Source organism: Oreochromis aureus, linkage group 7 (genome assembly GCF_013358895.1).
Source record: "Oreochromis aureus strain Israel breed Guangdong linkage group 7, ZZ_aureus, whole genome shotgun sequence".
NCBI lineage: Eukaryota > Metazoa > Chordata > Actinopteri > Cichliformes > Cichlidae > Oreochromis > Oreochromis aureus.
In genome coordinates, this window is record NC_052948.1 from 23547519 (window position 1) to 23571203 (window position 23685).

At 39.8% G+C, this 23685-nt stretch overlaps 2 protein-coding genes across 2 annotated transcripts in view; both read left to right on the plus strand.

The window, feature by feature from the left end:
* Positions 1 to 23685, plus strand: part of lrriq1 (leucine-rich repeats and IQ motif containing 1) — a 111594-nt gene that overhangs the window by 24453 nt on the left and 63456 nt on the right. The window contains exons 20-26 of the mRNA XM_031731866.2: positions 291 to 362; positions 465 to 553; positions 1412 to 1513; positions 6900 to 7008; positions 7364 to 7424; positions 7965 to 8085; positions 10678 to 10807. Coding sequence (XP_031587726.2) covers positions 291 to 362; positions 465 to 553; positions 1412 to 1513; positions 6900 to 7008; positions 7364 to 7424; positions 7965 to 8085; positions 10678 to 10807 — 684 coding nt within the window. The remainder of the gene's footprint in view (positions 1 to 290; positions 363 to 464; positions 554 to 1411; positions 1514 to 6899; positions 7009 to 7363; positions 7425 to 7964; positions 8086 to 10677; positions 10808 to 23685) is intronic.
* alx1 (ALX homeobox 1) lies at positions 14744 to 21671 on the plus strand. Its single transcript, XM_031731869.2, has 4 exons — positions 14744 to 16190; positions 16517 to 16821; positions 17967 to 18095; positions 20524 to 21671. The coding sequence occupies exons 1-4, from the start codon at positions 16001 to 16003 to the stop codon at positions 20857 to 20859; spliced, it is 960 nt and encodes a 319-aa protein (XP_031587729.1). The 5' UTR covers positions 14744 to 16000; the 3' UTR covers positions 20860 to 21671.

The window sequence follows — 23685 nt, forward strand, 5'->3', positions numbered from 1 at the left end:
ATTTGCTACTAAAGACCACAGCTGTGGAGCATGCCACCATCAGAGTGCACTGAAAATGTGTTTTTGGCCCCACCGAAGATTGTGTTTGGACACACAAACACAACCTTCACTCACCACTAGCCCTACTCGCCCAGTGTAGCTCCCTTTGACTTTGTCCTTTTTCCTTAAATGAAATGACTTAAAGATCAGCCATAATTCAATCCCGAAAGATTTAAATATGTGTAGTCCTTTTGTGAATTTCTGCATCTCAAGTTATGTTTTTAAGGACAATAATTTCTTTATGATTCCAGAAACACATCTCCTACTTCCACCTCAGCGCTTAGTGGTCTCTCTGAAAGATCAGAAAAGATTCTAGAAGAATGGTAAATCATCATCTCCTCCTTACTGCTTGCTGCAACTGTGTGTTGTTAGTAAATGGCAGAATGGCACTTTCTGTTTGTCGTTTCTTTCCTTGCCATCTGCAGGGGCTTTACTGACAGCCACACAGCACTTCTGCTGCTGAGGAGAGCTCGGAAGATGAAGTCAAAGAGACAACTGCAAAAGAAGCAAAGGGGTTAGTGTGTTTAGAGTGGGATAGGTGGAGATTTGAGATTTGGACCTTTTGTGTTTGCATGTGTGCTTATTTATGCAGTAGTTCAGGTTTAAAAAAATCATTTTTGTATGTTTTTAGAAAATTCCCCATAAAAATTGAATGCTGTGATTGGAGATTGAACACTCTTGTGGTTTCCTTCTTTAGTCACCTCATATGCAATGCTTCCTTCGTTCATTAATCTTTCTACACCTCCGCTGATGTTTCTTTCTTTACATAGTTCACAAAATGGAGATAACTCCTGTTAAGACATAAATCTGTTGTCTAAAAAGGAGAAAGATCTCTCCTCATTCTCATTCTTCAGCCGTGCTTTAGTAGCAGTGAACCTTTCCACCGCATGTATGTTAATGAGCCATAACAGACAGCAGAAGCCAGGGCCTGTCACCTCTCATTGGACGTATTTAAGAGCCTGCAAAGGAAATAACTATTGCCAAGAAACCTCATGACAAGTCGTCTTGTGGCGACTTTCATTCCATTTCATTGTAGTGGTTTAGTGTAACTGCAGTGAAAGGTGACCTCACCTCTGCTCTGTTCCAAGAAACAGTAGTTCTGCCATGGGTATCATGTCATATTCATGTAATGGGAGGTTGGTCTTTGATCAGACTTTCAAATGCATGATTGCATTAGTGGTGCTCTTGTCATCTTGCTCCACCGACACACAGGTCTTTGTCGGCTTTAACTCCTAATGGCATCTGCCTCAGCTGAACCACAGCGCTGTGTTACATATGCACTAATATTTTCCGAATGTTTGATCCTGGTTTTCTGCTTCTGCTTTAAAGCCTGGCGTGTCCTGCTTTGACCTTCTCTTTCTTCCTGTGTTAGATCCCTCTGTCCGACTTGCCTTGTTCAGAAATTGTAATTACCAGCTTGGTCCAGCGGAGGCACAAAACACAACAGCACGATACAACAGAAATTATGTAAAAGGTAAGAAAAGAGATCTGTGCATATTTTTGAACCCTGGAGTATTTCAAATGCTTGGATTATTTTTAAAAATTTTAAATGATTTACCATTTAAGTCTGGTCTGGTCTTAGACTGGACCATTGCAAAGCAGTAGGGGTAGATGGCCTCACATTTGTCTCTAAAACACAAATGATCAACTCAGTGATTGCAATTTTCAAAGGTCCTGCAACTACAAAACAAGCCCAAATCACCACCCCTCCACCACCGTGCTTAACAGTTGGTGAGAGGTTTTTGTCTTGATATGTTGTGTTTGGTTTTTGCCTATTAGGCCACTGTGCGTTATGACCCAACATCTCTGCTTTGGTCTCATCAGTCTAAAGGAGAAAGATGTCTTGTGGATGGCTCGGTCGCTGGAACTTTACGAAACTAACAACCTTTTTCTAATTGTACTGTCATGACGGTCAGGGTGTACTTTTCACAGCACTGTATGGCATAACTTTTTTCCAAAGAGTTTTCAGTGTTATGGAAATACAGTGTCAAAAAAAGGCTATGGATTGATTATATGTGGGGTAGTGTGATTGGTTGAGAAGAGTCAAAAGCCTCCCTCCACCTTCATCCATATTCTGCTGTGTCCTGGTGCCCTGCCCTGAGGTGCAGAGAGGATTTGCATTGTGCACACACAGACAGACTTAAAAGGAAGGGAAGCGCTGGAGGGAGAGCATAAGGGAGAGTTGGGGGGGGGAGTCTGTTTTTATCATGAGGGACTGTCTCCGTCTTTTCGTTTGGACCCCACCACCACCTACCAGGGTCAAGGCCTCACATCCACGGAGTGAGAGTCTCGCGGTCATCCAGCAGTCAGAGGGATGCTGGAACATCAGCATTTGCCAGCAGAAAGTGAAGCGATCAGTCCAGGTCCACTGCTGTCATAAGACAAACATACTAAAGAATTAGCTGTGAAGACGAAGAGCAGATTTGCTTGTCATTTTATGTTGTAGTCTTAAAAAATGGGAACAACCATGATCTTTTTGGTGATTTATATGTGAACGAGTTCTATTATTTTCATTAATTTTGAAGCTCTTCTGTCAGCAGACACTGTTTTACCAGCATTACAAGGCATTTTCATCAGGACAGTGACGGACAAACAAATGTTCCCTTTTGGAGTAGGTGGCACAACATTCTTTTCCAATAATTATTTTCCATTGACAATTTATAAAATACATGAAAAACGGAGCTTGACTATGACAGCATCATCCATCCATTTTCTTCCTCTTATCCAGCTCAGGGTCACGGGGGGAGCTGGAGCTATCCCAGCTGCGTGACAGCATCATTATGTTATCTATTGTTTATTTGAATTGCAGGTGTATTATGTCAACTTTCCAACATTTTGATTGCTGACACTGGAATTATGTGTGAGCACAATACTGCTGTGGATAAACTGTCAGCTAACTGGCAATCGAGGAATAGCTGTATCCCAATAACATATTACATTACAACAATATTTCCAGCTCTGTTTTTTTCCCATAGCTTCATCGCTCCTCCCCACCCTTTTATTGACAGTTTATTAAACGGGACTGATGCTTTTGAGCTAATACAGCTGATAAAGTAATGGAAGGATCTCTGGTTAGGGCATTCTCTTTCTTTCCGGTTTATATTCTGTATCCTCAGTCAGTTTTCTGATCTGACAGAAATGTGTAACTCTATCCAGCTTCAGTCTAGGGGAAACGATTCCTACTGTCTTTTTACAGCATTGCTATAAGGCTGGCCGGCGAGGTGCTGTGTCAGTTATTAACTTGTGGTGCTGTGAAGCTGGGTCTCTGTAAAAGGGTCCAGGTTTGCCTACTTCCTTGCTCCCCTGGTCCTGACCTGTGTAACACACCCCCTCCTCCGGATTCATCACCAGTGCCCGGGGCCTGGCTAGCTCAGCCCCAGACTGGCCCAGCCAGCGCTCCCCGACAGGGGCTAACGTTTCAGGCCTCGAGTCAAGCTCCTTCTGGAGGTGATTAGCCTCAAACCCATGACAGATTCTTTCCAAGATATCTGACGCTGCGTGTTTATTTTATCCGGGCTCTTTGTGTGGATGTGCTGGACATGAGTAACCCACTTGAAATGGGTATCAGTTTACATACCCAGACACGGAGACAGAGAGGGAGAGAATAGTGCAGAGGCACAACAAATTTTCTTCTAAAAGTTTAAAAGAGAATATAGATATACCTTTTCCTGTTTAAAATTATTTGCATCTTCTGCATGTGTCTTGGGTGCTGCAGATGTTGCCAGTGTGGTGTGCCTCTAAGGGATTCTCCTAATTTCTACTCTTAATTACCACTCAACCCCTCCAGATGCACACAGACACGCACACACAGACACAGACACACACACACACACACACACACACACACACACACACACACACACACACACACACACACACACATATCCATACATATACACACGGAGTTCTAATCATCCTCTTCCATCCAAACTGAGATCCAACCCCACCAAACATCCGTCCTCGTGTCACAGGGACACAATGGTATATATTTTTGTTTCAGCCTGGTTCCCCTACCTCCTGAGCATTTAACTTGATTTCACACTTGATGTCATCAACAAAGTCAAACTGAAACACAATCATTTTGTTTATCATTGATCAGTCAAAATAACTTAGGCTGTTGTCCACCACTCATATGCATCCAATTTCAGCCCCGTAATCTCTAAGCTTCTATTTATCTCGTGCAGTGGAGCCTCTCTCCTCATAGTACACGACTGAGGTGCATTGGCACACTTCAGAAACGAGCTGAGACAATGTGCATTGGGGCATCAGTCATTCACAGAGTCAGACATCTAACTAAAACCCCTGAGTTGCTAAAATGTCACACATTTCACTTAGCAAATGCCTAAAAATACAGGATTATAGAATACTTTTCTATATTTTTTACATTTTTTTTCTACCTTTTCCAACATTAGCCGTATGCACAAAACAGAAAACGTATATGTGCTTTAGCCGTCTTATTCATTTAAATTCATGTTACTTACAGAAGGTCCATTAAAAGTCTCCAGTAATCGAGAAACACATTAATCTGTCAAGTTAGAAGTCCTTTCAGGAGCAGTGCCTGAAAATGTGGGAACTAAACATTTACATTTTTAATTTCTGATGTGTTTGGATAATATGCAATTTGAACTGGTTCTCTTCAAGTATCGTCACAAACATTTTCCTGTCAGTGTTCCAGTGTTTTTACAAAGTTAACAAATGGATCTTAGAATGCTTTTAGATCAAAAGATGATTAGCGTGTATGAATTGCTCCATCCTACTGTGGTTTTTATTTTCATGTTTTAGCAGACCAAAACCAGCCAACATGTTTGCAAGAGACAACTGCATTTTACAGACCTTATTTTGATTCAGATTAGCTTCAGTGACATGTTTGTAGAATCATTTAGAGAAAAGTTGCCTAATGCATGAAACCAAGTTTTGGGGGTTAGAAAAGCTTTACATCTCTGGGGGATAGACGTTCTAATCCACAGATGTGCACTGTTATTCCATCTCACACTTTTACATTTAGATTGGGTTTGTGACACAGCATGTATATAAAAGATGAAGATTCAGGCTTTCAACTTTTAAAGTCAGTGCGGAACGGCTTTAAACCTGCATTTTTTTTCTCATTGCCAGAAGGAGGCAGACTCTTCTGGCTGCTCCAGAATCTATAAAAGTCTTTCTAAAAAATCTACTACTTACTTGATTTATGACCTCAGTGAAGGGTTTCCTAATGAGTATATGGTCTCAAATGCTAGTTTGAGTCTTACTGAATACAACTTGATGTCCATTTTTATAAAAGGAATATAACGCAAGGTATTCTTCATTGTGGGCCTCCTGCTTGATTGACAAGTCCCTACTGTGTCTTTAGTTGGCTTCAAAAAACCAAGATTGCTAAGTCATCCACAAACTATGGGCATCTTTTATCTATTGTTTATGCCTGAAGGACAAATCAAGAATCTTCTGACCTTAAAATATGTCTGTTATATAGTGACTTGGTTGTTTAACTTGCTATATTTGTGCATGTGCACAGTTTTACTCTTGACACAAGTGTCCTTTAAGGTCACTATCATTTGTTTAGGAGTTTTTTTTTAACTTGTTATTGGTACTGGTACTGACTCTTTGCAGGACTCAGTGTTTTTTGTTCCTTTAGTGAGGTTCGAGGAGAGGAGACTACTAAGTCATCTCTCCTTCATCTCTGCTTTGCTGCAGGCCAAAACCTGGATGCTACTCCTCCTCCCCGGCTCTCTGATATTGACGAGATCGCCTAATGTGGTTAAAAGCCCCCCTTAACAGGCATGACTTTTACAGGCCCCCCTCATGATGTCCTGGAGGAGTACTCAAGGGGGATTGAGGAGGTTGGAGGAGGTCAGGAGGAAGCTCTAGTAGGGGGTTCTGAGGGGGAAATGGAGAGAAGAAATCTCTCCGTGCTGCTCAAGTACATCAAACTAAATGAGTTTTTTTTTCATGGTTCTTATCTTGCATCAGTGTGTACAGATTTCTGTGCATGTGTTTACTTACCCTTTGTATTGGCTGTATTTACTGTACATGAGCAGGCTGGTGTTTGAAAACCGATATCTGGACTCCTCATGCACCATCTCTCCCTCTTTCTTTCTCAACTTTGGGAAGTGCAAGTAGCCATTTCCTGCCCTTTGCTGCCCCAGGGGAGGCATCTATCACTTGACGTTTTTAGTGCGGCTTCTCAATTAACCCATGAAAACTGTAAAGCTCTTTTCTTCTTTTTACAGCTCAGCAAAAGCAAGTGAATGGCTTAAATAAATGCATCATTAGTTCCAGCACTGGCCTGTCAAAATAAATTATCAGTTTACACCCATCTAAGGCAGCATTACTGTCAGTGCAACGTAAATGTTTATTTTGAATTACGACCTTATTATGGGATTTCAGCATAACCCGTAAATCACCGGCCTCTTGGATTTTTCACTTTCACAAACTTTTGAAACATTGCTTGGATTCAATTTTACAATGAAAAACAAGTCACTGCCATTGTTGGAACAAAATGAGGCCTTTCCTGTTGCATCTCTCAGCAGTGCTACATGAATTATTACACCACCTTCTGCCCTAACATGACTTTGACCACTAATCTGTGAGGGAATGAGGGAAAGCTGGCACGCTGTAATGGCATTAAAACGTGTCAAACTTGCCACAGAACAGGCCCTGCAGCTGTTTATTTGTTCAGCTTGAACACTGGTAAGCATCTGTTAACACAAGCCCTGTTCTGTCATGTAGACTCATGTCATCTTCTCCACAGCACATGGTGATCAGGCGGTTATTTCTTTATTACCACTGTTGTCAAAAATGTTACCTAACCAAATGAAAAAAGAACGGCCTGTGACCTTTTATTTCATTTCTTCTGTTGAGTGCAGCTGGTGGGGCTGAGACGGGCCATCAGCAGGCAGAGAGGACAGAGCAAGTTAAGCAAGATCAAACTCAGCAGTGGCTCCATACCCAGGCCACTCATGGGCATTCAGACAGGTGAGCTACTTAATGTAGATCATAAGGTGATGAAGGTGGTGTGTCAAGTTTATGCATCTATCTGTATCGATTCATCTTAAGACCTGCGCTGTATCATTATAAAATAAAATATTCCAGTGCACTGAGAATGACATTAACTTCTGCTGAATCAGGGAGATGACAGAAATAATAAGTGAGTGTGTAGGCCCATGCTAACCCTGCCCTATTTAAAAAAACAGACATAATCCATATAATTTGTTTCTTTTAAAAAAATTTAATATGATTTTTTTGCTTGGAAATGGAGACAGTTAATCACTGGATTGGTGTGAAGCATGCAGAACACTAATCATCTAAGCATTTTGTGTTTTATTCTCAGTGATCGTTTCTTACCGGACATAAACTCATCCATTCTGAGCGGAGGCAGAGTGCAGCTCGTAGTGAGTATTGTCCCTCCCAGCCATGCTGTTTTCCCCCCTTGATTTGAATCTTTTTTGTGGCGCAGTTGCATGCATGTAAAGGTATGTAGTATTTACATTTACCAGTCAGTCACATCCCACACCGTAGGTCCTCTCCCTTGGAGTCTGTCTCATCAACTTTGATTTAAAGGAGGAAGGGGGGGAGGGGAAGCCTGAGGTTTAGCTCTGTAGTGACACTTTCAATTGGATCAACTGGGCGCGATTTCTTAATTTCACTTGTTGAAATCCCAGTGTCACACTGGAGCAGTTTGTTTAGACCTGAGAACGATGCTGATGGTTGTGAAGTCTTTGAAGTCACAAACCACAGGTCTCTTGTGCCATTATGGAGCAGTGTGACTTATGTTTACTGGCAAGAGGAGCCGCCCCTTTCCTCCAGTTTCTTAGATATATGCTCTGACTGCAGAGCCGCTGGGTTGTTGCTTGTTCGACTACTTGCGTGAGATGTTTCATTTTGGGCCTCATTTGTGTGTGTGTGTCTGTTTCTGTGTGTCGTGCATGCAGGCTAACCCAGCATATACAGATTGTCTAAATCACACCAGTGGACTGTGGGCCAACAGCAGTTTGGTCGGCCAGGGTTGCAAAGTGAACAGTTATGCCCGTAGAACCTCCTCCAGTCATGCAAGTGAGTCTTGTAAACCACTTTTCTCCACAACATCACGGTGATACTGGGAATAATGAACTGGTCTCTCAGCAGAGTGTTAAAAAATATCTGTATGTATGCTAAAGTAAAAAACCCAACTGTCCTTACAGAAGTATTTCCCTTAGTTTTTTAAAATCTAGTCTAATCCAGAGAAATGTAGTGTATACTGTATAATTCATAGCAAATTTAGAGATTTATATATATTTAAAACTCATTATGTGTGCAAACTCGTTTATGTATTTTTATGCAAATGTGTTAATTATTGCAATTCTTGAAAGTTGCCCTTAACTTGAAACTAAGTTCTGACTTAAAAATAACATTCAAAAAAAGGACCAATAAACATATGAGCTCACTGTCACAGATATCTCTATATTCTCCTGTTAGCAGTCACAGAGAGAAAAACAAATTCAAACTCTTCAAAATCTTTTGGCGGGGGGTGCACGTAACTGTGCGTTTATTACATGTGATCTCTTTAGGTTTGCATAGTTGCACCTATGACTACTGGGCCACACAGATCTGAGTGCGCAGAGCCAGGGATAAAGGCCGCTGCTTATTCAGCCTAGAACGAGTCCGCTGGTCGTCTGCTGCGGGAGGGGAGGGGAGCCACAAGGTCGGGCTGGGGACAGAGTGTCGTGAAATTCTCCTCTGACAGGAAACAGGCAGCGAGGGAGAGAGAGGGAAAAAAAATCAGTCCTTTCAGTGAAGAATGACTGGCCCTTCTGTCAGGAGTAGTGGGGCTCAGGAGTTTGAGTGACAAAGATGCTACTGACAGGCTGACAAGCAGATGACCACATTAAACAAGCCCAGGAATCCGAGTGAAGGAGAGCCCTGTCCATGTTAACGAAGCCAAATTGGATTCCGATGATGATTTCAAAATGATATCCACGAGGTGCAGCAGCAGGAACGAGCATCTCCCTGTTAGGCAGGCAGACTCTACGGGGAGTGTGGCCGGGAGAAAGAAAGCCTCTTTGTCCGCACTGATCAAAACACCCATTATCAAAATTGTGAAGGGCAAATTGAAATATGGATGTATGTGTAAGGAAAGAATATTTCTTGAAAAGCCAATTAGATATTTTATAAACTTGGAAAGGGCATCTAATGGTCCCAGTGGTCATCAAAAAGTCATGGCTTGGAAATGTCTTATGGAGTAAAATCAGGGAACGCAGCTTCTTTGATGTAAATCTTCATACTGAGCCTACGTGATCCCGCAAAAAAGTGTGACTAACAATCGCCTTCGCCTTTAAAGGGGCATACATCATCAAGAAGGGGGTTTAAAGTTAGAGGGTTCACTTAGTTTGGTATAGCAGTAAAGACTACATAAATAGTCTATAACCTGTTGCAATGCGATACTCACCTCTTGCTGGGACAGTACCATAAAATGCATTTCCAGGCTCACACAATATTTTCATTACGTGTGCAGAGGAAACTACTTAAGTTGCGTATCTGGTCTCGCAACCCTAATAGGAGTAAAATGACTGAAAACAATTTGTTTGGTCACAGTGGTTTGTTAAAATGAGCAGTTTAAACAAAAATAAAACTCTGTACTGTTAATAACAGAACGCACGACTAGCAGTGCTATTAGGAAAACATGCAGCAAAAGTTCAGTGTTCTGCTTCTGATTTCAAACGCATTACTGCACAAAGTTCCTTAATATACTGAGCCACCAAAGCTGACCGGCGGTTTGTGGAAATAAACACCAAAACACCGTGTATTAAGAGAGACCACGAGCAAAGGAAAATCAACAGACTTGAACAAAATCAAAACTTAGAGATGTGTGATTATGTGTGACTTGTGAGCGGATGGATATTCTATACAGTTTGCCAGCTGTGCGGATATTTGGGGCTAGCATAGAACGTGCGATGCATCCCAGCCCTCCCACCTAAAGAGCCCCTCGTGCTGTTGGACTCCCTGTGTGAGGCAGCCGTGCTGACTGCGGGTTTGCGCTCTACACGTGGAATGCATCATACCCTGTAGAAGCGCTGCCTTTGTTCTGTGTGTTTGAAAAGCTTTGTACTGATCCCCAGGTGAAAGTGGAACGCCCTCTGATACGGCACACACACTGCTCCTGAGAGGCACCGAACAAAAATACAAAAACCCGCCTGCTCACACTTAAGTCTTTAGTGTGAGATTTAATGCAGCACCATCTCGAGTATTTTGAGTCACACAAAATTGACACTCAATTTTCTGAACATTTATAATAACATTTAAATACATATTACAAATCCTCATATTTTAACCTACTTAACACTGCATCATTAGTTAAAGCTTTTATATTTACTTTTATGCCATGCATTTTTAAATACTTAACAATTTCTATAATGTGAAGACCCTAGCAAACTAACATGATGTCGTGTGTTGCAAAGATGGCCTTCCCTCTAGAAAACTATGTTATGAAATTAATAATAACCCATGTTATAAAAATTTTATACAATTTTTGAGCAGACACAGAATTACAAAACGAGTTCTCAGTATCAACTGTTGTTTAAAAACACATATAGTATGAGTCAAAGTGAATTCACGCTGCTTGTTTTGAATGTTAAATATTGATGCCGTCTTCTTTCATTTTGGCTGCAGGAAAAGAAGTCCCATCTCCTGCGCGAGTCACGTCTGCCCCATCAAAAAAGGAGCGTATCTCCTTCCGTGACAACCCGGTTCAGCTGAGCGGTGGCTGGGGAGGTGGCAAGAAAAGGGACAGAGTGCACAAGTAAAAACACAAAGCCTCCTTACTGAGGTCACCACTTTTCCTGCCCTGGCTCTGCACACTCTAATAGATGCAGTTGCAGTTTTCTTATATGTGCTTTGATGCATTTCGCGTCAAAAGATTACTAAAATATGCGTTGGAAGAGCTCACGTGGATAAATCTTTAGCTATTAAAATTCGATGTGACTTTTCTTTGCCGGTCAGCTTGATTTTTAATGCAGTTTTATTGCCTGCACTGAGATGGAAAAGCAGATGAAAACTCAAGACTCCCTTTTCTGTAAATTAATTAAGGCCAACAGGACTCAGACCAGCCCAAATATCTGCAGGCGGTTCTATTATGTTCATTCAAGAATCAAATACTGTGTTCTCAAGTATCATTGCCCAAACCTCACTGCATCCAACTAGCACCGAAACACATGGAACAAAGTCACAAATGTTGAGTGGATGACATGCTTCATATGCAAATGATGGCAGGAAATAAGAACCAGGACTTTTATTGCCTGTTTCTTAGGATGCTGTCATTTTGCCTCCATGCAGATTTTAAATACAGATTGTAACTATGAGATCAGTCTTACCCTTTTCCAATTTTCTGTTGCTTTCTCAGAGCAGACTTTATGAAAGTGCAGAATTTTAGTTCGACTGCCCTGCATTTGTGTTAAGCGCTGGCTAACCAAAAGTGCACGTGAAATGACTGCACTTATGTTCTCAGCACAAACGTTGGTGTTAGATTTGGAACACTGTTTTCTTTATCTTCTGCCGTGGATCGTAATGGCCTTGTCTGTGTATTTGAATTCGGAGAGCCAAGGCGTCCGTCCACAAACACAAACCCTACTGAAGGCAGTGAACATCAGGCTTGAAGGTTCCTTGCTGGTCCGCTGCCTGAAAATGATAAGTTAATGAATGTCAAAACAAATAGTCAGAGTTGCAGAGTGGCTCCCTGGAAGGAAATGCATGTCGGCCTGTTTATTTTCCTTCTGTCTTTCACTTAAGCATGGCTTGAGGCTGTGTTTTGACTGTACGCGATCTGATGGGGATTTTTGTCTTGGAGAGTGGCGCATGCCAGAGATGTGGTGGTCCTGCCCACTTGGGGGCTGTTGTGAAACTGGAGAGCACTGTTCTCCTGCAGCGAGGAGACTGATTCTTCTAGGGGCTTTTTTGTAGACTGTGATCATACCAGTACTGCATAAGTCAAATCTGATGCTTTGCTTTACAGACAGGTGTGCGTGGCCTATCTGTGCCTATGTCTCGTCACTAGTATTACTTGACACAAATTCAGATTTGCCATTAGAGCTGTTTTCTGCAGCTTCCTATTCTGAAGTGATATTGTTGAGCTGTTATCTACCACTCTTCATTTCATTTCTTTACGTTTGGATTATGGGTAAATTATACGTAACCCAAGAGATCCAAAATCCATTGCCTTGTAAAATGAGAGCTCCACTGCACATTTAGATAAGACCAAGAATGTCCCTCTCAGCCTCATCTGCCATGTCAACTGAACTCTGCATCCAGATCTCTCCAAGTGCTGTCTTTAAATGCATTCAAGTCCATAAAACCACATTTCCATGTTTTCACTACAATTTGCAAATTTTGCACATTTTTGCTGAACATTTTTGAAGTACGTTGTGGAGTTATAACCAATTCCTGGCAGCTTTTTGGTTCCTATTCATTTCTGAATGTTTGAAAATGAATTAACAGAAACATGAAATGTTAACTTTGGCCAGTGGTTACAATTTAAAGAAAGCAGTGGCTATCTGGAAAGATTTCTGAAGGTGTACTTGCAGAATAATTCACTGTGATGTTAAAATAGTTAAAACATGAGAAACACGCAGACCTTTAAATGTGTAGGAGGTTTTTGGTGGTCCAACTAATGCAAACAAAGAAAGAATAAAGAAAGCTGTGGTGAGGCAATGCAGGATAAGGGTGTGGCATGATGTTGACATCAAATTTGTGTGTTGCAAGAAAATAAAATATACTCTGAAGTGATTACATTTTTTCTAGTCAATATTAAATCTTAAAGGGTTTGAATTGTAAGTACATTCTTTAAAAAAGTCCTTAATTTTGCACAGATATATTGCTTGACTTAAAAATGCTTTAGAATGTAAAACCCTTATTGATAAAAATGACGGAGGAGTTGGATTCTATTTATTTCTACTTTATTAGTAACTCTGTCAGAGTAAGAACAGAGTGTGCAAGCTGCCCTCTAACTGCAAGTTTGAGAAAAAGAAAATGGAAATGTTTTCATTATCAAATGTATCATTAAATGAATGTTTAGACACACTTTTTTATGTCTGTTTTTTATGATTACTCAAAATATAAGATGTGTTTTATGAGAAGAAGTAAATAAGAAACGCAGTTTTTGTATTGTAATAATAATTGATGTGATATGATTTTATTTGTTAAATTTGGTTTGATAATGCCTAATCTGCCTTTTCTTTTGCTACTGGTTTCAGCAGTTTACTTCAATAATAATGGTTTATGTTTGGTGTTTTGTGCTTTTATAAGTTCTTGATGTCTTTTAGCGTCTCCCATGACACAGAGGTCATAGAGACTGTTTTGCTGTTCATTGATTCTTTTTTTTTTGTTAAGCCTAAACCTTTTAGATATGTTTCAAAGTATTAGGGAAAATATATTAATTTATTAATGTATTAATTGATTAATCAAATGCGAAATTTATAGTCTACAAAAAAAATATCTTCACAATGACAAGACAAAGACAAACGAATTTCCCATTTATAATTTCCCTGGTATATAAAAAAGCTTATACTATTATAAACAATGTATTTACCATTTCCTTTACTCTTGTACTGTACCATAGCATTCGATTAGCGTGGCTTACTTAACTGGACGGTTTGCAGTGGTTTCAGCCGTATAGGGGACCTGTGCAACATGTTAACATGAACTCAGAAGACTTAGTGAAATCACTGAGACTTGAAGCTTGTTAGTGCTCAGGAATGCCTGACTATGGAAAAGCAAATGGCAAACAAAATGAAAACAAACGCGCTGCTTTCACTTTCTGAAATTCAGCCAAATGTTCTGCAGACTCGAGTGGCATCAATAAGCTCACAGTTTGTGCTTTTGGGGAAAATAAACTTTGGTCTTTTTCTGTGTGTGTTTCATGCAGCCAAAGTTTGAAGACATTTCGGTAAATCATATTATACCCAAGGGTAGCTTTGGGCATCATGATGTCATGTTTATGCCTTCTGAAGTGGCCTGTTCAGCTTCAGCTTTTTTGTGTGCTTGATCATGTTCAGTCACATTAAGGCTCAAAAGGTTGAGAATTAGTTCAATTCAATCATATACTTTAGAATTGTCTTTTTTTAAAGTCAAGTTGTACGTCTTTCAAGGTTGCTCACATGACACTGGCAGCAGTACTTATAGAATTAGCCTGACTGATCAACTCATGACCAGCCTCTCCATTTTTGCAGAACCACGCAGGAGCTATTGTGGCTGGAATTTCCAGCAGAAAGCCCACCAAACCACAGTGAACTTTTAACATTTTCTCCACAGCATGAGCCAGTTTGCAAGGTCATGTAGGAAGGCTAAGACACCCCCTGCTACTTAAGAGCACACCTATTTATTTTTATTTTTTCTCCTGTGGCACCATGCAGCCCCAGGTAACTGCCACTGACCCTCGAGCGAACCAAAGCTATGCACGGTGTGCATCGCAGGTGGTGTAGCTCAGGGTGGAGATGTGGAGGTGGAAGATGGGCTTTGGTTAGCGGTAATATAATTCTTACAATAAGAAAATACAGAAGAACAACTCTTCCTGTTCTTTTTTTTGGTGAAAAACTCGCAGCTGGGTCCTGTGTGTGTGTGTGTGTGTGTGTGTGTGTGTGTGTGTGTGCGTGCGCTCTTGAGGGCTTAATGAAACTACACTTTCAATTAAGAAAAAAAGGAATGATCAATATTCCAGTAATAGAACTTTTTAAGTTTATTGCTAAAGTTCATAAAATCCTCTTTTCACCCAGCAGACAACAGTGGCATCGTCTACTCTAATTAGAGAGCATGCTTTGAGGTTTTTATTCCAACTGAAAAGAATTTCTCGTCTTGTGCTTTTAAAAAGTTTTCAGTTAGTTTTGCAAGCATCAAGCAGCAGCTTCATGCAGATTTGCAGCCGTAATATTAGATTCTCATTACAAAGCAATGCACAAGATCCTCCGCGCAGGTCGAAATGTAATTTAAAGTTTAGCTAAAAATGAATCTTAGTCTAAAGCCACCAGACATGAAATTTACATTATTATCGTGTTAGAATACTAATAATAAAATCACTTCTTAAAATCCATATTTTGATCGCGTAAAAGAGAAAGTCTGGAATGTGCCACGGTGTTAATAAAGATCTGTTTGTGGGTGCAAATAAATGAAAAAAAGAGAGAAAATCTTGCATTGGGTTTTCAGAAGGATTTGAAATAAGCAGATTTTTTTAATAATTAAGATAATAATAATAATAATAATTTACCCGACAAAGACGAACGCATTTTCCACCTTCCTGTTTTAATAATTAAATATGATTGATTATTTTACTTCTTCACAGATTCGCAAATGTCAAATCTGCTTTATATCGTTATTACTGGTTTGAAATTTCAGAAATGATCTTTTCTTTAAAATGGTCATAAATCAATCCCCCGAATTTAAATGACTTACTGCAAAATATAACACACTTATTTACATGTTCACGCCAATAAAATCTCCTCCGTTTGAGAACATCTGACTGTTGACTTTATTCTGCTGCCTGCAGGTTAAAATATCCCTCCAAATAAATAAATCACGAGCAGAGTTCTTACAACATTTCCAAAGACGCGAATTAAATCCCATTTTCAGCTGAAAGGTTTAGCTGTAGAAAAATTATTGCCTCATTTTGGACGTCTAAACATGCTGTAAATTAAAGTCACTTTTGATTGTTTCCTCGAATTCGTTGTGGGTCTCCAATCACTTTAAACTGCTGTTTGGTTTGGATTCAGGGCGTAGGAGGAGTGGGAGGAGGGCGCTTTTTCATATTCAGAGAGGGGGTGCTCTTTAAGGATCTCGTTCTCTTTGGGGCTATAAAGACGTTGTGCCTTCAAGACAGAGCAAATTATCTTCATCGGCGAATTATTGCTTTACAAGACGTCTCTCTACTCGTCGGTGCGCGAAGCGATTAGTTTCTCTTTTTTCTTTTTTTATGGTGACATTTGATTAGAGCGAGCGGTTTTCGGTGAAGATGATGGAGTACATGGAGGATAAGTTTGCCTTGAAAAGCCAAGCGATGAAGGCCAGCGATTACTACATGGATCAAGTCATGGAGAGCCTGGACAGCGCGCAGTACTTCACCAAGTCTTCCCCAAAATGTGTGCAGGCCTTCGGGCTGCAGAGCGGCGAGCACCGCTCCTCTCCCTGCGGGGATCAAACCCGTGAGTACAAGCTTGTTACGCTCATTTTTGCGAAGTCAAAAGTTATCCCGCAAATGTGTACGCGAAGAGGGGGGGGGGGAGAGCTTACATTCCCCGAAGTCGATCTTATCGATGACGTTTAGTTTTATTCTCCTACTTATTAAATACAATTTTGTTTTGAATTTTTACTTTCATTTTTTTAATCTAATCTATTTTTAACATTATCTGATATATAAAATAATTTAATGTAATCTCCAATACAGGCTAGTAGGTAGGTTACATATTTTGGTGCAGTGACTAGCAAATTGAGACTGTTGTTGTTAACTTATCACTTATTTGTATTGTAGCCAGTTACAGTGTGCCAAAAACAGATGAAGACACCTTGCACTCTGACCTCGGGAGGCCCATGGACAGTTGTTGCACTCTGCGGGCGTCTCCGGTGACAACCGGATCGGAGAAAACCGATTTGGATGACATGGGAGACAAGTGCGACAGTAACGTGTCCAGCAGCAAGAAGAGGAGACACCGGACGACCTTCACCAGCGCGCAGCTCGAGGAGCTGGAGAAAGTGTTTCAGAAGACACACTATCCAGATGTTTATGTGAGGGAACAGCTGGCAATGAGGACGGAATTAACAGAGGCTAGAGTGCAGGTAGAGTTGTGCGTTAATTGTTGAGAAAGCCACATTTACAAGTTCTGCCAACTTGGATCTTCTTGTTCACCGGCGGATAATTACACTGTACCTCACCAATGTTTAAATACAGAATAAAACAAAGCACAATTCAATGTTATCTAAAATGTCAAGGCAACAGTTAGAGATTTTGAGTTTTCTGCTTTGCCAACTAAAAACTAAGATTTGAACTTGGATCTTCTTGTTCACCTTGCACTCTGACCTCTGGGAGGCCCATGGACAGTTGTTGCACTCTGCAGTGAGGCGTCTGAAAAACCGGTGACAACCGGATCTAAAAGGAGAAAACCGATTTGGATGACATGAAAGGAAAAGACAAAAAAGTGCGACAGTAACGTGTCCAGCAGAACAAGAAAAGAGGAGACACCGGACGACCTTCACCATTGCTATGCGCAGCTCAGGAGGAGCTGGAGAAAGTGTTTCAAGAAGACTATAACAAACTATCCAGATGTTTATGTGAGAATAATGGAACAGCTGGCAATGAGGACGGCTTCAAAGGTAAAACTCATTAACAGAGGCTAGAGTGCAGGTAGAGTTTACTGACCGACTCATGTTTTGCTTAAACATAATGAGAACAGGAGCCTTTAACGGCAGCGGGCGTTAATACCCAAACCCATATAGCCTACGTATACGTAAATATATAAACATAAAGGTTTGGATATTTGAAATAAATTTACATGTGTATTTCTTTTAATTTTTCTGTACAGTAAAGCATACAACCCCGCCCCAAAAAACAAAAACATCAGTTTTAATGTTGCAGTGCCCGTTGGACACAGTGTTGGATTTTTAGTAACATGGTGTTTTTCATAGTAATGAGAGTAAAGCACAGGTCAGACCCAGCAACACATAAAACGCACAACCCCCCGCCCCAAAAAACAACAACACCACCATGTTAACAATTTTACTTTCTTTTTACAAATTAAATAAAATACTGCCAAATAAGAACAAAGCAATGACTCATGTACGGACATGTCCACTGATGTTTTTTTTTGTTTCTGTTTTTTTAAATAGATTGGCTACTTTTCTCGCTTTCTGAGCCTTTGGGAAGAAATAACATTAATAAATGTAAACATATTTTATATTTCTCTCTTTTTTCTTTTTATTAAAAGGTGTGGTTTCAAAACAGAAGGGCAAAGTGGAGGAAAAGAGAGCGCTACGGGCAAATCCAACAAGCCAAAAGTCACTTTGCAGCCGCCTACGATTTATCCGTGCTACCGAGGACAGACAGCTACACACAGGCAAGTATTGAGAATTTTATTTTATTTTATTTTTTCATTTTAAGCATTCGTGGACATGGACTCTCAGCGTCAAAAGAAAAGGAATTTCTTTGTCAGCTGCATGGGCTGGAGGCAGTACTGTGCTTTATAAAGAATATGAACTCTTTACTCTCACTCCTTTCTAAACATCTCAGTTATGTAGGTCACTTCAAACTTAAATCAGTGCTTCGGCCACGATTGCTCGATAAATCACTAATTATGAAACCCATCTTCAGATAGGAGGCTGAACACTGATTAGAGTCGCTGTGAGGTGTCATGTCTGAATTAATGAGCTTATATCAGATTGCATGTTGGCTGAGGATTTGTCTTGCTGTTTGGACAAAGGTCAGTTACAAAGATGAGGAGCTCCGCACCTGTCCAAAAATGGTGACTCCAACTTCAGAAGAGATGCAGAATGTCAGTCTTTTTTTTTTTTTTGTCTTTTTCTCCTTTTGGTAGGTGTTACATTAAAAATGGACATCAGGCCTGCAACTGTTGTGGAGACTTTTAGGTTTTCAGAGCTGTAAATATGCACACAGCAGCTCTTTAGAGAGATTCGCGTTTACACTCTGAGTTTGAAAAAAACAAACAGCTGACGTGTTTGATTCCAAGTGGCAAAAATAATAAAGTGTAGTAAAAGGCAGAGTCACTGCTCTGCTATACCCTGGCCGAACACCAGGTTAGAATTCTGTCCGACTGTCTCACATTTTTTCCTCACATATGTTTCTGATAGATTCTCCTGGATATGAGCCATGCCTGTTCATACAGCTGATCCCCATTACTATCATTAAATGGACAAACCTACTTGTAACCCTGTTGGCACTGGCTGTTTCTCTCTGCTGAAACACACTGGACATGGAGTGCATTGCTGTGGCTTTTAAAGAACTTTCTTTTTTTTTTCTGTCACTGAGGTTTTCGGCTGTTGTTGATTTTTGTGCAAAAGTTGAAGTCATGCTTAACAATGATGCATGTGGTCAAAAGGGCACCAGTCGATTCTTATGCTAGTTTAACTTAAGGATGTTCATCTGACTCCCAAAACAAACTTATTCAGTCCCATTTGGTTTTTGGCATTTTGTCATTTGATTTTCAGAAAGCCATGCTTCAACAAAATGAGCTCTACCAGTTTGGTTACTATGGATGTGCAATTTGAGGAGTATTTTGAAGAGGCAGACATATTAGTTGACTTGGCATTAAGGCCATAGTGACTAAAACTACAGTGGCACATTTCAGTCACTTTTTTTGGACCAAATGTAACCGAGGAAATTTGCACGCTCCTTACTTACATTGGCCTGTCCTGTCAGTTTAATTGAAAATTTGGCACTGTCTCGGGATCAAATTATTTGGATGTGATCAAGCTGTCAGTAGACTCTGAGTTTTTAAGTTAGACAGTCATCCTTCTGTAAGGTCAAGTTTATTAAAAATCGGCCATGTAGTGTTTACTGTATCTTATCAAATGAGTGTATCTCTTGTGTTTTCCTACTGCTCCCTGACTAAATTTTGGCCACATGACCTTTTAGACTGAATTTAGGACATTTTAAACTACTTCGGAGTCACTATGACTGATAATCATACACATCACTATCAAACGTAATCATATCAGTGGTTCACTGAAAAATGTTCACTTAAAATTTCATGGAAAGACGCATTACAAGCACAACCCTTTAAACAATAATTTTAAGTTTTCACTCTTTGTATAAAAATATGTTTGTCCACATTTACATTTATTGTATTGTTAATATGCAACTATTTAAGATTCCTGTAAGTAGTTTTTACACGCTTTAGTTGACCTTTCAAGCAGACACTTGCTTACTGATGAAAATACTCTAGCTTAGGCAAAGTCTCTGCCCAGATACAACATGTGGGATGCCCAAGCACTCACTGTGAAATCTAGTTAAAATGACCTGTTTTATTCTTACCTGGGCTCAGTTGGGGATCACTCAAACTGAATTAGAACACTGTCAGTGTAAAAACCATGTAATATTCATTGCTGTTCTCCTCTCTTTTTTTAGGTAATTTTTAGAAAACTTTAGCTCTACAGTAAAAGTTTAAAATCAGTTGCAACTTTCCAGTTGCATGAGATAACTATATATAAATAACAGAGGACGTTTTTAAAACAACAACAACAATTTTTAGTGAAAAATACTTCTGTAAACTAGATGCTTGTTAACTACATCTCATACGTATTTTATGTTGTACCCAGGATGCGTCATAGTTTACTGTACAAGATCATATCTGTAACCCTGCATTTACAATTCTTTGAAATTTTTTCAAATAGTATGTCACAGATAACAGGTCAGCATACAGTGTCTGTACGAGCCCAGTTATTAATCCATATAAACTAATTTGTAGCATATGCTGGAATGAATTGAAGCCATTCCCTGTAGTATCTAACAGCCTCTTCACCCAACAGATCCCCAACAATCTGTGGCCGAGCCCAGCTCCTGGCAGCTCTGTGGTCTCCTCTTGCATGCTGCCCCGAGGTTCCCCTCCTTGTGTCACTTCCTACTCCCACTCCCCTCGTTCGGCCGCCACTGCTGCTGACCATGGCTACATGGGCTTCCCAAATCAGCAGAACCAATTTGGCCACGTCTCTCTCAATAACTTCTTCAGTGCAGACTCGCTTCTCACGCCGGCAAGCAACCCAGCTTTTGACACCAAACCTGAGTTTGAGAGGCGGTCATCCAGCATCGCCGTGCTTCGCATGAAGGCCAAAGAGCACACAGCCAACATCTCGTGGGCCATGTGATCAGGGTTCCCGGAAAGCCCGGATACTGTGTGGGAATTTTTTTTTTTTCAATTATCACTTTTTACACAGCAAAAGTGAACTGTTCTGAAAAAACGCTCTATGTCACTCACAGTGAAGCTCTAACAAACTTTCTTTGCTCGGTGGACTCGAGTTCACTCTCCTACTACTTATGGTTCTGTGCTTATTAAAAAAATAATACACTCAAGCTCGGACCATAAAATTGAACTAGCCATGAAAGTGTATGACAATCAGCTGTGTTTCTGGCTGAGGCCTGTTTGAACTAATTGAAAGTTTCATCAGACGGAACCAAAACATTCATATCATCCAGAAGTTCAAGGTAATGGTCCCAGCAAATATTGTCCACTCTGGTGAGAAGAGACATTTAATGAACCTTTGTGATCGGTGGAGATGAAAGCTGTGATTTGTATAAGCTTTGTTGTTGTTGTTTTTCTTTTCCTATCACCATTTCCTCTCGACAGAGACAATAACAAAAACCAAAGGCTACCCTGGGATTTGGTACCACTTTGTGTACACTTGGATCCAGAGAGAGGGGTCCAAAACCACTTCAGTATTTCCAAGCACTGTGAATAGCTTTCTTCTACCTTTCATATTTCTCCCTGTCTCAGGACTGAAGATGAGCAGAGCAGAGGAAAAACTTACTGGCGTACTAACGTGTCCGTGTGCTTTGCAGCAAAGCTGTAATCTCTGTTTTCTGCCTTTGTTCTGTATCAAAAGAGGCAGGTGTTTTTTTTAAAATCATGTTTGTGCTATAAATTTATTTGATGGAATCGTAATAAATGGATTTTACTTGATTTTGGTGTGGCAGCATTTTTTAAAAAGATTACACTGAAATGTAAGGCAGGTGTCGACAAAGCATGGAAAGACGCCTTGAAGAGCCTTTGCATCCAAGATCTCTTATTATTTCTCCTATTGTGCAGCAGAGTTTTAATATAAGTTAAGAAATATTAAAAACATGAGAGTGTCAAACAGTTTTACTGGGTGATGTTTTCCATCATTATCAACATTAGTGCTGCAAATGTTTCTTTAGTCTGTGTCTCACAGAACACCCACATCTATATTAATCTGCAGCTGACTACTTCCAGCAAATTCACTCTTTACTCCACTTTGAGAGATTGCTTAAGAAATGACTTAGACATTTTAAGTAATTAAATTTGGAAATTAAGTTGTTTTTAATTGTGCTGTTCCATGTTTGCACAATTGATTTAGTATGGGAAAAATAGATTAGACAATTAAAGTCATGCATACCTCAGTTCATCAAAGTCAAGTATTTGTTTGGAATACAAGATTTTTAAAATCATTTGTTTAACTAAATACCTCAATTTGGATAAAAATCAACCTCTTCAATAGGTTGGCCGTAGGATATGACTGTGTTCATTTACAAGGAATTTCTTTGTTTTACACGGAATCGTGTTTATGCCGAAGGGCTGCAACAAGTACTTATTTTCTCCGTTGAATATTTTTTGATGACTTGGTTATTTCGTCTGTGAAATGTTGTGAAATATTGAATTATATTAATAAGTTCAGCATTTCATTTAACAAAGATTAAAAAAACCTGTGGTTGGTAGAAAGTAAAAAAAAAACACGCTCGATAAATGGCACAACAAATTGTCAACATTCTTTCACTTTACAAATTGATTGTAAAGTGAATCATTTCGGCATTAGCTGCTGCAGTTTCAGCAAGTTTTAAATATTATCTGATAGATATAAAGCCAATGAAAAACCCCAAACAAGCTGTATGTAACAAACTCTATCCACTGTCTTTGAATACTTTTTATTTTACTTCTCTGGCCTGTTTGTGGCTCGGTTTCTACTGAACATGCAAGTGGTCACAAATGTTAGCGATTTGTCAAACAGCTGGACACTAGAAAAGTTACTCAAAGAAAAGTTAACAGCGCATGAGCAGGGACATATTTTCAGCTGTGGAGCGACACAATGCTTTAGTATTCACGCAGTAGGACAGTGGGATTTGGCTCAAGATAAACTACAGTTTCTATGGTTATAGTAATGGAACAAGATATGAATAAGGGATATAGGAATTAGATATATGACTCTTACATGAAAGTGTACTAGCATTCATTAATTGTTGGATTTTAAGTGTGGTATTTACATGGGATTTGTTAACAACAAGAAAATATATATGGAACCTTATCCAAAATCAGACCTTTCCTGTGGAGTCCAACCAACAGGAAAGGTAAGGTAAGGTTTATACTATGTAAAAAAAGAAAAAGAAAAAAAAGTTTTGTAGTCTATCATGCTGTCATGTAATTAGGAGCATGTCTTGTTCTTTCTCTGCTGTTTTTTTTACTGACATCATCGCTCTGTTTTGCTCTGAAATCCCAGTCAGTGGTGAATTGCGTTTTCAGGGAAACCCTGTCTATAGGAACAGCGGGCTTGATTCAATTAGGACCGTAACTTGTGTCAGATGCCTCGGTTTGGAAATAGGTTTGTTTTTTTGACGTACTTCCTGCTTGCTGCCATTCTGAAGTAGAACACTAAGTGCCTTATCTGCACACATTATAACACAGAAGCTTTGATGCAGAAGTGTCCGTGGAATAAGCGCTGCATACGCTCCCAAAAGTCGCAGTGAGACTCTTCTTATAGTGGACAAATAATTTACGTATATCACTTTCACTTAACTGCGTGTATTGTGATAAGATATTTGTAAGAAAACTGCAGTTTAATGTTGTACATACACTTTCAGCTTTTGAGTGGATCATGGCTGTTGTCACCAATTCATATCTTCTATTTAATACTTAATGTTTGATTGTTGTAATTCTCAATGATAATATTGTGTCAAATGTTCAA